At 34.0% G+C, this 15,050-nt stretch overlaps 1 protein-coding gene across 2 annotated transcripts; it reads left to right on the forward strand.

The window, feature by feature from the left end:
- The first annotated feature begins 1,155 nt into the window (after window positions 1-1,155).
- LOC142613038 (pectin acetylesterase 8-like) lies at window positions 1,156-9,692 on the forward strand. Of its 2 annotated transcripts, XM_075785219.1 has the most exons (13): window positions 1,156-1,582; window positions 5,580-5,701; window positions 5,823-5,905; window positions 6,293-6,422; window positions 6,543-6,622; window positions 6,728-6,814; window positions 6,894-7,018; window positions 7,132-7,192; window positions 7,421-7,474; window positions 7,560-7,637; window positions 8,622-8,727; window positions 8,929-9,074; window positions 9,240-9,692. In XM_075785219.1, exons 2-13 carry the CDS (start codon window positions 5,581-5,583, stop codon window positions 9,345-9,347), a joined length of 1,179 nt encoding a protein of 392 aa, XP_075641334.1. In that variant the 5' UTR covers window positions 1,156-1,582; window position 5,580; the 3' UTR covers window positions 9,348-9,692. The 2 variants fall into 2 exon arrangements, with proteins under 2 accessions (XP_075641334.1, XP_075641335.1); XM_075785220.1 differs by lacking the exon at window positions 1,156-1,582 and having other exon boundaries at window positions 5,810-5,905.
- Window positions 9,693-15,050: the final 5,358 nt, after the last annotated feature.

Consider the following 15,050-nt stretch of genomic DNA (forward strand, 5'->3'; position numbering starts at 1 on the left):
TATCGTCCTTAATAAGCAAAATCCATTATGTGAAAGCAATCAAGAGCTTGATGTCCATGCTTACCACAAATCTGACAAATTGGTCGGCTGTTGGCTAGAAAGGTAGAAGAGCCACTGCCTGGATTTTGTGAAGGATTCTTCTTCTGATTTGATAGAGAACCTATAGATTGTGAAAAATTTTGACAAGGAGGTCCAGAGGGTTTGTTCTGTGAGTATAAAGAAAATCCTCCAAATGCTATTCACTGGACTGCCTATGATTAGTAACATGTCACAATTAAGTTGTTCAGCTTGAAACTCATCAAAGGACCATTCATTGTGACTGAGTGGCTACTGTATAAAATGTGATAAAAGGATGATAGTTGATCAACCAATACTTAACTTGCAGCAGGAGATCAGAACAAGACATGGATCCTTGCTGCAGGGACTGCAATTGGCCCTTGAGCTGTGATATTCTTGATTTGGATGGAGAGGCAAATCTGCTGGCCAGACAGTCCCAAACCTGCTTAGAGGTATTGAGACCATAAACTGAAATAACACTCTCAGTCATGGTGGAATTGAACCAACTTAACAAGAGCTGGTCCCCCTTTTGCCAGAGAACAAAATCTAGATTGAGGGTGGTATTCTTTTTGTCATCATTAGAGATGAGCTTTGGTGGACACAGTAGTGGCTCCAGGATATATTTTTAGGAGATTAGTAAGATGATGCATATTGGGTAAAAAAAAGTGAATCTCGTGGTCTACGTGATTTCTTTATTACAAAATTTTTCATAATACATACTAACAAGAGAATAAAAGACAAAAAGTACTATATTCACTCCATTTTCACTCCACTTTTCCAACAAATTTTAGGGGGGGGGGGGGGGGAATGCTCAAAAACTCCTAAACTTTAAGTTAGCGGCCATTACACTCCGAACTATTTCAACTTTGCACATGTGCGAAATTAGTAAGCGTGCATTTAGATTGGGTGTTTGATGTTTTGGAGCCCTAGTCTCATGTACTGTTTATGTAACAGGCTCTACAGAAAAATGCAACAAGTGCATATACTGTTTACAGCTTTTAAAAAAAAAATATTTTGTTATAGTGTTTTTAGTAATAAGTTTTTAGTAAAATAAGCGAGATTAAAAAGTACCGGACTAGTCGTGTGGGACACACATGAACATAAAAATTATCTGAAACCAGTGGAAAGGAGAGAGAAACCTGCGTTCAGTTTAGAGAGAGAAAGATACCTAGGAGAGAGAGAGAGAGGATCCCTCTCAATCCAACCGCACCATCCCTCAATCTTGCCACTGATCTCGCCTTTTTTAATCTCAAAGGAGCTGAATTTCTTTGCCCCGTTGCAGTTTGTGTCTCGTCGTTTGTGGGTTAAATTTTCTGCAAGAAATCGTGGTTCGTGGGTTCATGGTCATCAGTTGGTCACACTCTATTAGCAACTAGGAGTAGGAGATGTTAAGCCCATTTAAAATGTGTCACTGAAGAAGTGTGAGGAGGAAGGTTTTGTATCAGAGGTTGAGTCAGTATATGACTTGAAAAAAACAAAAAAAAAAACTGAGGAGATCCTCTTTCTCTCTCTCAACTGAATGCAGGTTTATCTCTCTTCTCTCCACTAGTTTCAACTGATTTTTTTATCATCATGACTGTCTCACATAAATGAAGTACTAAGTTGGGACATTTGTAAAGTTTGGGGAGTAAATTGGCTAAAATGAAAGTTTAGAGTTTGTAATGTCCATTAAACTAAAGTTTAGTGGGTGTTTTTGCATTTTTTCCAATGTTAGGTTATAAGTTGATATTAGATATAATTTAAACTTATTATTGAAATTACTTTTTTTTTTTTCTAAATCAGTAACAGCAAGCAGCAATCTGTCACTTAGACTTTGCTGTAAGTGAATTACGAACATAACGTTTCTCATATAAGATAAATTATAAGTTTATTGCATATTGTTTATTGTTTATTAATATGATGAAGATACTAATTATTGTTGCTAAGATTAAATTTTGGAAATCATCTATTGTTTTTAAATACAATCAACATATGAATTATTGTTGTTAAGTGAACTCCAAGCGATATCAAATTACAATATTACAATAAACTTTTATATATTAGTTTATTTCAAATTTGTTAAGATCTATATGATTTTTTTTAGATTTAAGATGAACAAATTTATATTTTTGTTGTTAGGCTTACTATTTTTTGCCCCATATTTTAGATCAAATTGGTTTGTTATTGGGGTTTTTTTTTTTTTTTTTTTTTTTAACAAAAGACCAAGATATTGTCAAGATGACTATATTCAAGTTCATTTCAGCTAGGCTTGATTAACTCATAATTAACTGAGTCTCATTGCATTAGAAAGTAACAAAAACTAATAAATAAATACTTTTTTCACGGAATGTTATGTAGCTCTCCAGAAAATATTAAGGGCCTGTTTGTTATACCATTTCAAACTCACATTTTTATATTTTAAACAATATTACACACATTTTCATATACTTTTTTACCCACACGTATTTAAAAAAAATTACAAAAATCTCATGTCAAACTACTCTATCAAACACCCCTTAATGATTGCAATAAAAAAACTCAACCTTAATCATTGACACTTGTTAACCACACCCTACAAGAAATAAGCAAATCCAAACTCATTTTTCAATGAGTTCTTAATTTATTCTTATCAACGCATAACATAATTGACTTCAATAGTAAATCCATATAATAATTGATATTACTCTATTTTGTAAAAAAAAAAAAAAAAAAAGTTATGAGTCTCGAGTTATTCTAGGACTGCTATTTTTGCCACCACTCATATGACAGGTTGTGACTAGATGTCTATCATTTTAACAGAGACTCACTATCTTTTCTTCACCATTCAAGCTCTAGACTTGCTCCACTCATTTATGAGAGAACGACGAAACATGATAAGATTCTTGGTGTCCATTTGGGAATTATTATTTTTGTTACTGGTATCTTATTTACATAATACTAGCTTCTAAGCATGTGTTCTTCTATTATTATTCTTTTTTATAAAAGGAAACACACCTCTTTGTAAAGAAAGATGATGATGAAAAATTGTGGATATCAAAGGAATTGTAGAAAGAGACTTGAGAAAGAAATAAATAAGAAGAGATTTAAAAAAAGCATAAGATTAGTAAAAAAATACTGAAACAAAAGTACACAAACTAACATAATAATAATTTAACAATATCAAAGGAAACAAACCTTTCTAAAATTGGATATGGCGATAAAGTAAGCAAAAAGTTGAGGCAATCCAAAAGCCTTGTGCAAGGAAACTAACGTGTGAGATAGATGGTGTGTGTTAATTTTTAGGAAAAAGATACTTGTGTGAGATATATCTAAATAGAGATAAAGTGTGCTAACTCTAGAGTGCAAGGGAATTTTTGAACCATGAAAAGTCCATCCCAAAAAAAGCACCTTAAATAATAGTATAGATAAGATAAAAAGTTAAAACCTAGTCACAGCCTGTCACGTGACATTTCCTTCTTTTAAAAAACTAAAATTTATATTATTTAAATTATAACGGAAATAATAAAAATAGTATGAGACTCACAAACCTTGAATAACTTAAAAGTTAAAAACTAGCTTTTAATAGGTTGTCAAACGCACTCATCTCTCTCTCTCTCTCTCTATCTCTCTCTCTCTACAATTTGTTGAGAAGTTGGTCCGGTGGACCTGCAAGCCCGAGACAAGCACACCTAAAGACCGAAAAAACATTAATGTTTTTGTTTTGTTTTGAGTGTTTTGTGGTTTGAATGAATGAGTGTTGGTTCTTCGGTTATTTGATTACTATTAATTACCCTCTTATCTTGTCCAACTGAAATATTTGAAATTATTAGGTCTACCAGGTTGACTATTGACATGGTCTACCTGACCTTCTAACTAAAAAAATGCTGTTATTTATGCAAATGTGGCATCATCTGATAATTTTTATTTTTTATTTCTCATGCTGAATAGGAAGTTCACACATATATTTACATAAATGACATCATCTCATTAGTCAAGAAGGACCACATCAGCAGTCCTCCCAATGTAAATAATAATTTCTCCTAAAATACATCGGTAAACAAAAGAAAATTATTACGTACTCCGAGAGTTCTATTAGTGGGACTCTCAGCAACGTATAATTACCCGTAAACAAAGCACTTTTCTTATCTATTTCGTGTGTTTGTGTTTACGTAAATAGGAGCTCTCTCTCTCTCATCTTGTATGTAGAAGCTCCTACTAATTCAGTTCTTTCTCTTCATTACTAACAAACTGGTTTTTGCATTGCTGGGAGCTGTATATAGGGGATTATATTTAGATTACAAAACTGGGTTTTTTTATTTCACATTCTTTCAACAAAAAGAGAAAGCTCGCTTGAGATTCCCTACATTTTTTGCTAGTTCTAGTTCCGGTACATGTGGTGATTCTTTTACTCTATATCTACTTTTCTTTTTTACGTCCATTGGGTTATGTAGCCACCTTTGTTTTGTTCACAATTCTGGATTTTTTTCTTTTCTGTTTGTAAGTAATAATGGTCTCTCAATATGGTACAATGGATTTTTCCCTCTTTTCGTTTTGCATTTGTGTTGAAGTTGCTATATGTATGTATGTGTGTGTGTGTGTGTACAGTTAAATGGGGAGGCAGTATAATTTGGATATCATATCTCCATGGATGGAAGTTATGATGGTGGTGTTTATAAGCAATGTTAAAGGTGGGATTTTGTTGGTTGAGACCAGATTGCAATACCCTTTTTCTGGTCAGAGAAAATCATCAAGTCGATTTAACTAATATATGCAATTGATTTCTTAATCTAAATAATGAAATATGATAGATATCATTGATTGCATGTATTTGATGTGAGAGGCATGTGTCATGCAATTGACTAATTGATTGCATGTTTCATTTATCAATCTATTTTTTTTCCCTGTTGATGGTAATAGCGGGTATTTGATCAAAATTCAGGTATCAGTAATTGACTAATTGCATGTTTTTGATATGGACAACTAAGTCTTGATCTTTGGTCTGAGAATCATATGTCAATCTATATTTTTACTATGGATAACAATGACGTGCTATTTTATCCTATCCTCTGTTTCTTTATTTTTATTTTTTTTAATGTGTAATTTTTTTTATCAGATGTTTGTATCTATCTGGGTTTTTACATTTTGGGAATTTCAATTGATATAAGCGTGATAAAATATTTGTTCCTAAGCCAGTCTTATCATATCCATCCCAACTTTGTGAGATTACTATTTTGTTACCCATGATGATATATTAATATAAGTAGAACCTTGAAAGGATTTTTTTCATGTAAGGTTTGACGCAATTGGGTTTTGGTTTTGTCAAATAACTCAAGTAAGTATTTTTCACTATTTTGATTCTATTACCTATTTGGAAATTATGTATGGGACAAAGTCATTAAGCTTCTTCTTCTTTTTTGAGAAGTCATATAGCTACTTGTTGATCAATTTACTTATACTTAATAGAAAATTCTGAAAGCAATGATCTGATCTGTTTTCTACTTTGTGTTATCTTAGTTTTCTTCAATATTTACTGCATTTTGATCACTAAATTTTGATATGCGCAGAATGGCTGGGACAAGATTAATCCAATGGTTGAATCTTCTAGTATGGGCACTAGTAGTGCTCAAAATAGAAGGTGCTAATGTATCAATTACTATTGTTGAGGATGCGGTGGCAAAAGGAGCTGGTAAGAAATCTCTTGCAAGATAAACTGATCAAATTTAGACCTATATTCTTTTCTTTTCAAAAACAATACATTCTTTCGAATCTTTGTTTCAATATGTTCTGAAATTAGACATATGGAGCAGTTTGTCTGGATGGAAGTCCGCCAGCTTATCACTGGGATAAGGGATTTGGTGCAGGAATTAACAATTGGTTGGTTCACCTTGAGGTTTGTCCTTTTGTCACATCCTGTTTAGCCATTTCTTTACCAACTAAAGAAACAATGCTATAATAAATCCTTGAACAGATTGCCTACAGGGAAAAAAGAAAAAGAAAAGAAATGGGTATTAATACTGAAGCAATTTTCCTAATGCCAAATAGTAACAATAAATATTACTCTTCGTCTTTTATGGAAAGAATCAGAAAAAGCTAAATATTGTAATTTTGATCACATGTTATGACATATGAATGCTAAAAATTTCTTTCAAATCTAGTTCTTGAAGGCTTTAACAGTTTTAATTAGTAAAATTATTAAGTTGCAAAAAAAAAAATTGAATAAACTTAATTTTCTAATATCTTGATGTTATCTGTATGTTACTTTTGTTCTGGTTCTTAGGGAGGTGGATGGTGCAACAATGTCACCCTCTGTCTTAATCGTTCAGAAACTCGTTTAGGTTCATCTAAGCATATGGACAAGTCAGCTAATTTCACTGGGATTCTGAGTAGAGTCCAAAATTATAATCCTGGTATGACTTAATTGTTTATTGTTTTAGTTAATCTTTCATGCTTTTTTCAGCTTGTGTCACCTCTGTTCTCCTGAGTCTTGCCTTTTAATGAAATTAATAGAATCTGTCTAAAATTTCCAGACTTCTACAACTGGAACAGAATTAAGATTAGATACTGTGATGGGGCATCATTTACTGGTGATATAGAAGCAGTCGATCCAGTAAGTTAATTGGAATCTCAATTTTTAATTTCAGGGGAAGACCTGATTCAAGTGTATTTTTCATGTTTCTTGGTGGGTTTTAATTAATAATAATAATTTGATCAGGCTACTAATCTTCACTTCAGAGGAGCAAGAATTTGGCCTGCAGTAATTGAGGACCTATTATCAAAAGGAATGAAAGATGCAAAAAATGTATGGTATATGTATATCCCTATTATCATTTGTTGATTTTCCCCCTCCTGTAATCCTCACCCTGCCTATAACTTGTCAGGCTTTTCTCTCTGGTTGTTCGGCTGGTGGATTGGCTTCTATTTTGCATTGTGATAGCTTCCGAGCTCTCATACCTAGTGGTGCTAAAGTTAAATGCCTATCAGATGCTGGTTACTTCATCAATGTGTAAGATCGTATATTTGTTCTTCTATCTTGACTTCATATCATAAACAGTTTTGAGTGTTGGTGTAGTTAGTAGTTACACATTCATGTAATTTGCACCTAGCATTGTCTAACAGGAATGATATTTCCGGAGCACGACACATTGAAGAATTCTACAGTCAAGTGGTTGCAACGCATGTATTATTCAAACCTCTCTCTCCCTTGTATGAATTGGCAATTTATATTGCAGTTGTTTTTTTAGTTGCTCACTTATTCAAGTGTCTCTTTTTTATGTCCAACAAGACAATAGAATTTATCCATTTTTTCAAGCTTTCATTCAATTTAAAAAATTAATACCTATTCTCCACCAAAAAAAGAAATAAGCTATACCTGATTCTTAATGTAAATCTTTCTTTTGGTGTGTAGGGTTCAGCAAAGAATTTGCCTTCATCATGCACTTCAAAAATAAAACCAGAGTTGGTAAGTGTGTCTATTGTGGTATTATTAGTTTCACAGTTCACCATTTCCTCTTCAACGTTACCAACATTTCTCAATTGTTTTGTAGTGTTTCTTTCCCCAAAATGTGGCACATGAAATTAAAACACCAATAATTTTTGTAAATGCAGCCTATGATTCATGGCAGGTAAGCTCATTGTATTCCATGACAAAGTTACTATTTCTTGAAGCTGTTTTCAATTTGATGTGTTACTATCCTCTGCTTGCAAGAAATCTTTTAAACTTTCCTTCAAATATATACATAGGGTAGCTCCTTATCCTTGAAGGTAAAATAAATGTATAAACAGAAAACTGGCCACTAGCTTGGTTTAAGAAGTATGAATGTCTTCAAGAATAGGTATCTCACTTGCTTTTGAACTTTTTTGCATTTAACATGAGATGGTTTTGATATATGGAGACCACTCCATTTCTCATCCGTAAATAATTAAAAGAAGGATAAAATTGGTATTGCCTCCCTAAGTTTTCTCATCTTAGAGGATATATAGCATCATAACTTCTTAAGCAACAATACTGACATAGTTTAAACTTTGAGAAGCAACTTCAATTATCTTCCTTTGGACTCAGGCATTTAGCTTGATGTAATGGTAATTTGTTTTCATTTTAAAAATCTAATTTAAGTTAATCTGATTTTTAGTGAAATTGGAAGCTAAGGCCAACCCCAATCCACCATGCTCATTTCCCCACCTGAGCCAAGGCCTTGGTGCTTTGAAGAATGGTTAACCACCTTCACTCACTTGATGCGACTGTATTTTAGGATTTATCTGGTTTTTTTTTTTTTGTTGTTGTTGTAACTGGGATGTTTCATTCAATATTTTTCCCCTCTAAAACTTATATTCTGTTTCTGGAAAAAGCTTTTGCGAAGTTTTCTCTGACAAATGAATAGAAAAAACAAAAATAATATGATGGAAAAGCATCATGTGATTATTTGACGTCTACTTTCTTTTTTTATTTTTTTGTGATTATTCTACTTCACAAATTTTTTGCCCATACTGATGACAAATGGTAACACATATCTATAAATGAAATTATTATTTTTAGTATCTACTTTCATTTCAAAATTAATCCCTTTCATTCCTCTAAGAGCTGTACTATACTCATTGTTTTCTTTCAGATTAAAAACATTTTGGTACCAACTATAGTTGATCCTCATGGCACCTGGCATTACTGCAGACGTAATATAAAGAACTGCTCGGACAATCAAATTCAAACCATGCAAGGTGAATACCAAAAGCCTCTTTCTTATCCTTGAACAATTTTTCAAGGAGGCAAGCATAGAGTTTCAACAACATCATCTTGTCTTCAAGAATAGAGTTCTTCAAGTATATAGAATACCATTGCTATATATTGAGGAACAAGATTGGTAACAATAAGAACTGGCTTCTGGAAATTGGGCTTATTATCTTGATGGCTATTTTCAGGTTTTAGGCTTGACTTCTTAAAAGCATTGGAAAATGCTGGCAACTCTTCATCTAAGGGACTATTTATCGACTCTTGCTATGACCACTGCCAAACCGAATTGCAGGAGACTTGGTTATTTGATGATTCTCCATTGCTGGCTAAAACGGTAAGAAGCAACTTTATCTTCTCCATTTCTTCTTCTTCTATTATTTTATCAATTATTTTACTATCACGTTTTTCTTCATATTCTTTTTTACCTTTCATTGTTGATTTCCATTTTTGGCTGTGGAGTAACTCATTCCATTTTTTTGTATGAAAAACCATTCTACAGACAATTGCAAAGGCTGTTGGAGACTGGTATTATGACCGAAGGCCCTTCCAAAAGATAGATTGCCCTTACCCTTGCAACCCCACTTGCCACAACCTTGTTACCATTTAACAAGAACACCCAGAACTATAGATTAATGTCAAAATTTATCATTCACACGAATGATAGTTATAGGTAAAATTAGCTCTGATAAGAAATAAAGAAAATAAAATAGTTGATTAATCAAGTCTTCAAAATAAGAAAAAGGCACCACCGCACCAAATGGTGTGCTGGGTGTCTTTCCCCGTTGCTTTTGTATTCAGCACTTAATCAAGAAATTTTTTTTTTGATACATTCAATGTTGATTCTATTATGAGCATCTATATCATATTGCAAAAGAATTCTACTCTGAGCATCAATATGTGTATAATAAACAATTTCACGTTGGATGAAATATACCATTAGTTCTTCTTACAACTTATTCGAATACATAAATAAATATGTTCCATCACAATTCAACCATCCTAAAGTCTTTCAAGATTTTTTTCAAAATGCATAATATATTTATATGTTTATTGTCAATACTTTGGAATGGGAACTTTTTGGTTAGGAGCTTGTTACTCTTCCTAGTAGTTGTGTATTTCTCTACATCATATAACACAATTCATTAGCATGAAACATCAAATTGATTTACACAACGCTTCATGCGCTTGAAAAGGCAGTAAATCTATTGCTTAAAGGTGCTCATTTTCAGAGTTCACAGATCAGTTAGTTTGTAGTACAGTAGGGCCAACTTCCTATAAAGTTCTTAAAATGAACTTCTCATAAGCTTCTCTCTCCCCCACCCTTCCCCCCAAACACCCCCATGCTGCAGCTTAGATTACATGCTCAAGAACAGATTTTTAAGGTCTGCTGTTGTGGATGTTGCTTCAGATGCTACATTATGTGGGTGTCGCAGAGGATAAGGTGTATGTGTACTTCTTACTATTACATAAAGGAGTGCATAGAAACAGTACTTGTTTCCTTATGATACAGAGATTGAAATGGGATAGGCTTATTATTTGTAAGGTACAGAGATAAGGAGAAGGCAAAACATACATATTAGATGAAGTCATTTAAAAGAAAAAGAGGAACTTTTATTCTTCAGTGGTAGGGATATGAATTATTCATTGTTGGCATGGTAAATCAGCACGGGCAGAGTCAGCAGACTATAGCTGGGATATTTACAAGATTTGTTATCAGAAATATTCATACTTAAAATTGGTATCTGCTAAATAACTGCACTTTGTGATCCTTATTTTGGTGAAAGTTAGAGGGTTTGGTTGCTACTTCTAATTGCTTTTATGGTTTTCCTTATTGTTGAACTGCTTAACTTCTCTGTTTAATTTTATTAATATTTAAGTGAGTAAACTCATTGTCGCTGCCCCAAGGGTTTTAAGGAAAAATGGGTTTAGGGAGGTGTGATGTTACCTGTTGTGTGTTGGTTGTTGATTATTAAAATAAATAAATAAAAATAAAAGGATAGTGGTGAGGTTAAGCACAAAGAATACATTCCTATCTCAAGCCTTCTATCGATTAACTAACAGCAAAATCAATCGCTAAATACAAAAATAGGACATAGAATCTAATGGAACTTCAAGCCACTATAGAGTTAGGACGAAATAGCAAAATAACCCTCAGTTTCTAACTATATAGTTAGCAGGCCCAGTTTGCAAACTATATCATAAACTAGCATCTCGAGTCTAAAAGACTCGGATTTGAGGCTATAAATCGAGTGTTTAATGCTCGATTTTTATAGTCTAATTTCATCTGATGTGGCATATTTTCCACGTGGCGTCTAGTTGGAAATCGAGTATCTGAAACTCGATTTATATCCTTTATATATCCTCTTCTTTCTCTTTATTTTTTCTGGGTTTCACTCTCTTCTCACCTGATCTGCTTCTTTCTTCCTCTTCCATGCTGATCTGCCCAGCCGCCAGCCGCCGCCGACCCACGCGAACCCAGGCCGCCGCGCCTCAGGTCGCGCGACCCAGGCCTCTGCGCCCCAGGTCGCGCGAACCTGGGGCGCGGCGGCCCGGGTCGCGCGACGGGTGCGACCCAGTTCGCGGCGCCGGGGCGCGACCCGGTGCCGCCGCGCCCCGGGTTCGCGCGACCTTGGGCGCGGAGGCCCGGGTCGCGCCTGCGGCGCGAACCCGGGTCGCGCCCAGTCGCGCGACCCAGGCCTCCGCGCCCCAGGTCGCGCGAACCTGGGGCGCGGCGGCCTGGGTCGCGCCCAGGTCGCCGTGGATCTGGGCAATGGTTTTTTTTTTTTTTTTGTTTGTGCGTACTGGGTTCTGCGTGATCTTCCCATGGTGATGAATTTTGATGGTTGTCGTGATGAATTTTGATGGCTGTGTATTTCAGGAACAGATGGTAAAAGACTTGGATTTAATTTTTTTTGGGTTTGTAAATCGAGTCTTTAAGACTCGATTTTCAGGTATATTCCACGTGGAAAAAATGCCACATCAGACAGAATTAGACTATAAAAATCGAGCATTAAAGACTCGATTTATAGCCCCAAAATCGAGTCTTTTAGACTCGAGATGCTAGTTTATGATATAGTTTGCAAACCGGGCATGCTAACTATATAGTTAGAAACTGAGGGTTATTTTGCTATTTCGTCCATAGAGTTAAGTACAACACATACCATCAGTACCAACATTGAGGGCCCGTCTACTGAGTATTGATGTTTAGTTTTTAGTGTTTTGGAAATACGTGTTTGAATATTATAGAAATACGTGTCAAAAGTGTCATTGTTATTTAACATTGAAACCTGTTGTTTAAACAACCGTGCCAAACAGGCCCTGACATTCTCTAGATCACCAACATGACAATTCTCATCCTCACGAGCACAAAGCTCTTTGCCAGCAGGACTGAAATGTGGTCCTGCAAGCAGATAGATAAGAAAACAATAATAAAAAAATTAAAGACAAGAGGGCCTTTAATTGGAACTAAGTGGGAATTACTCTTTACTTTTCCCCAATATGCTTTAGGTACAAAGAAACAAACATAATGGTCATTGGAATACAACAGTCAGTGTAGTTAGAAGTAATGTAGTCCCCAAGAACATGCACAAGGAAGCCAGCCATGGAGTCCAGGTTTAAAGGCTGCCAGAAATATTTCTAGTCACAGTAGTTGCGCCTCAAAAATTTGAAATGAAAACTATAACCTTATGAAAATAGAAATTTACATTTCCTTATTAATCATACAGGAATTTCAAGCTACCCTCTCCTTCCTAAGTGAAGTAGATAGTGCCACAATCACCCTCACTACTGCCAGGAACTGCCACAGCCTTCACCATCATTCTATGTAATTTTTATTATAGAGGCAGAAAGTTTATGCATCAGCTGATACATAATTGGCACTTTGAAATGCTTGAATGGATAAAGAAAAACAGATTGTCCAGTGACCAACTTCATTCCAATATACCTCCAAATAGTCTGATAGTCATTGTGAAGGAGGTAATCAAAGAGAGATTTTGAGGGGTCAAAGGCCTGTTAGTGGAAGAAATTGGAGCTTGACCATTTGGCTGAAAACCTATAGACAACAATATGAAAGAAAAATAAATATCCAAATAAATCACATGAGTTTGATAAGAAATCATCAATCACCACTTAAAGAATTAGAAAAAACGAGAGTTATGATTTGTTAAATTACTTAGAAAAAGATCATTCTTCGCAAAGATTTTTTTTTTCTTTTAAAAAAACAAAACATTTATCTAAATAAAAAATTGACAAGACCTTTATTCATTTGGAAATCACAAAAAAAGAAAAAAGAAAGTAAGAGACAAAATTAATGCTTCTATTGGATCAAGAAGGCATAATAGCTCTATTATGTGTTTCACATGATTGTACAGTACAAGGATGGGGTCCACAAATGTTCCACTCTAAAACTTCCATCTAATTTGATCTTTACCAAATAGGTTCACATGCAATACTTCCTTTAGGATCAACAACAATTATTAGTTAAATAAACACAATATGGTATAGAAAGCCCAAATGTACTCATTTGCAATTCTTGAATCATTTACCATAAAGTCTTTGTAATTAGCATATTACAAACAATCACTTCTCTCCATCCATTACAAAAGCTCAATTGTCAACAAGCAATAATAGAAGAGAACATATGAAGGTGGTCTCAGTCAAAGACAAACCTTGATTTGAAAACCTTCCCACATGCCAAATTTCACAAAAGAAAATTCCACCTTTAGCATGAACATAATCCACAATGGGTTTCCATGCTTCAACCTGCTCTTTTGTCCATATACTAGGTGTGTTTGGATACCTTCAAAATAGCAAAGAAGCCTAAGATGTCAAAATTTTCAAGGGAAGAAAGGGAACCCTCAAAATGGAAATTGTCATTCACTGTGAAACATGGTAATAATAATATGATTAAGCCCCCTTCTATATGTTATAATAGATACTCAAACATACAAAAGGCAAGTAACAAGTAAAAGGTGACAGAGACAAAGATAGAGAAAGAGAATGTTGATATGATCTACATACTTAAACGAGTAAGAGTGATAGAGACAGAATGTTTGATATAATTTTTTTTTCTTTAGAGTTTGTTCATCGTTAAAGTGCAACCATATTGTCATGTATAAAAGATAAATTCCACATATTGCAGTATTGGAGTGGGGAAGAGCCTATAGGTCCTTCAACTATGACAATTTCTACATCATTCATAGCTAATTTGCTATGCACTTGAAAAAAAAAATTATGTTTAAGATTTTTTGTTTTTTCACTTTAGCAATTTAGAGAGGAAATTTTTCTATGCTTTCATCTAGCATTTCGAAAATGAAATTGGAAAAAAAAAGAGCTATGTTTTAGAAATACAAAGAGCAATTGGATTAGTTCAAATCTGAATCTGCAACAGGAACTACTAGAAAAAGCTTCATAGATCTGGAAATGGCGATATGAAAGCATGTGATTGTTGTTGTTTTTTGTTTTTTTTTTTAATTGAACAGTAATTTGGTTCAAAATTTTAACAATTTCAAAACAAGATCAATGAAAATACTAAGACTCTGTGTGATCAACTCACTAAGACCTTAGATTACTTGGTTGGTTAGGTTCTAGTCTTCTAGATGGTAGGTTTTCCTTCAAGCTCTTTAACCTTTAGTATTTTGCTTAATGATCAGTTAATTAGTCATGTAACGAAAACAAATAATGATTTAATAATACTTGCAAACTGTTAATTAATTTATCATCTAGGTTTCATCACATGCTTTTATGCTTAATTTTCCCTTACTTTGGACCAATGAAAATTAATCTCTAAATTAATAAGAATTTATCCTATTCAAAGATGAATTAAAATTAATTAACATTTATCATGTGTACTCTAGCCCTTTTGAAGGATGCTCTTCAACCAATGAGAATCAAGTTTTAGTATTTTCCTGAATGAAGTTTTCAATTTTTGTGCAATAGATGACTAATTTACTTTTGAGGGTCCAATTTTAGCATGAATTTCATCCTAAATCAAACTTAAGTTACGTAATAGTGGTCAAGAACTTTGTAACTTTATTGGCACTACCACTTGATGTTTCAAATGAAGATATTTGAGATTTAAATCTTCCTCCACAAATGATCAAATAAAAAAAAGTTGCATGATAGCATAGAATGACATTTTAACGATAGGTTTGTGAAATTACCATTTTCACGTTAGCCTTAGAGTTTTCAACCAATAATTTGGATTATTATAGTTGCAAAATGAGTTGTATATAATAAATTACAGCCTTTACCAATCCTTGTGGAAATAGGAGCATGCCATTGTGGATTTTGTTTTAGGATTGGCTAGAAC

Source organism: Castanea sativa, chromosome 10 (genome assembly GCF_040712315.1).
Source record: "Castanea sativa cultivar Marrone di Chiusa Pesio chromosome 10, ASM4071231v1".
Lineage (NCBI taxonomy): Eukaryota > Viridiplantae > Streptophyta > Magnoliopsida > Fagales > Fagaceae > Castanea > Castanea sativa.

Coding starts and splice junctions, on each gene's coding strand:
- LOC142613038 (XM_075785219.1), top strand. CDS start 5,581: ATGGCTGGGACAAGATTAATCCAATGGTTGAATCTTCTAGTATGGGCA. Junction 6,623..6,727: donor ATATAGAAGCAGTCGATCCA/GTAAGTTAATTG, acceptor TAATTTGATCAG/GCTACTAATCTTCACTTCAG. Junction 6,815..6,893: donor GAATGAAAGATGCAAAAAAT/GTATGGTATATG, acceptor ATAACTTGTCAG/GCTTTTCTCTCTGGTTGTTC.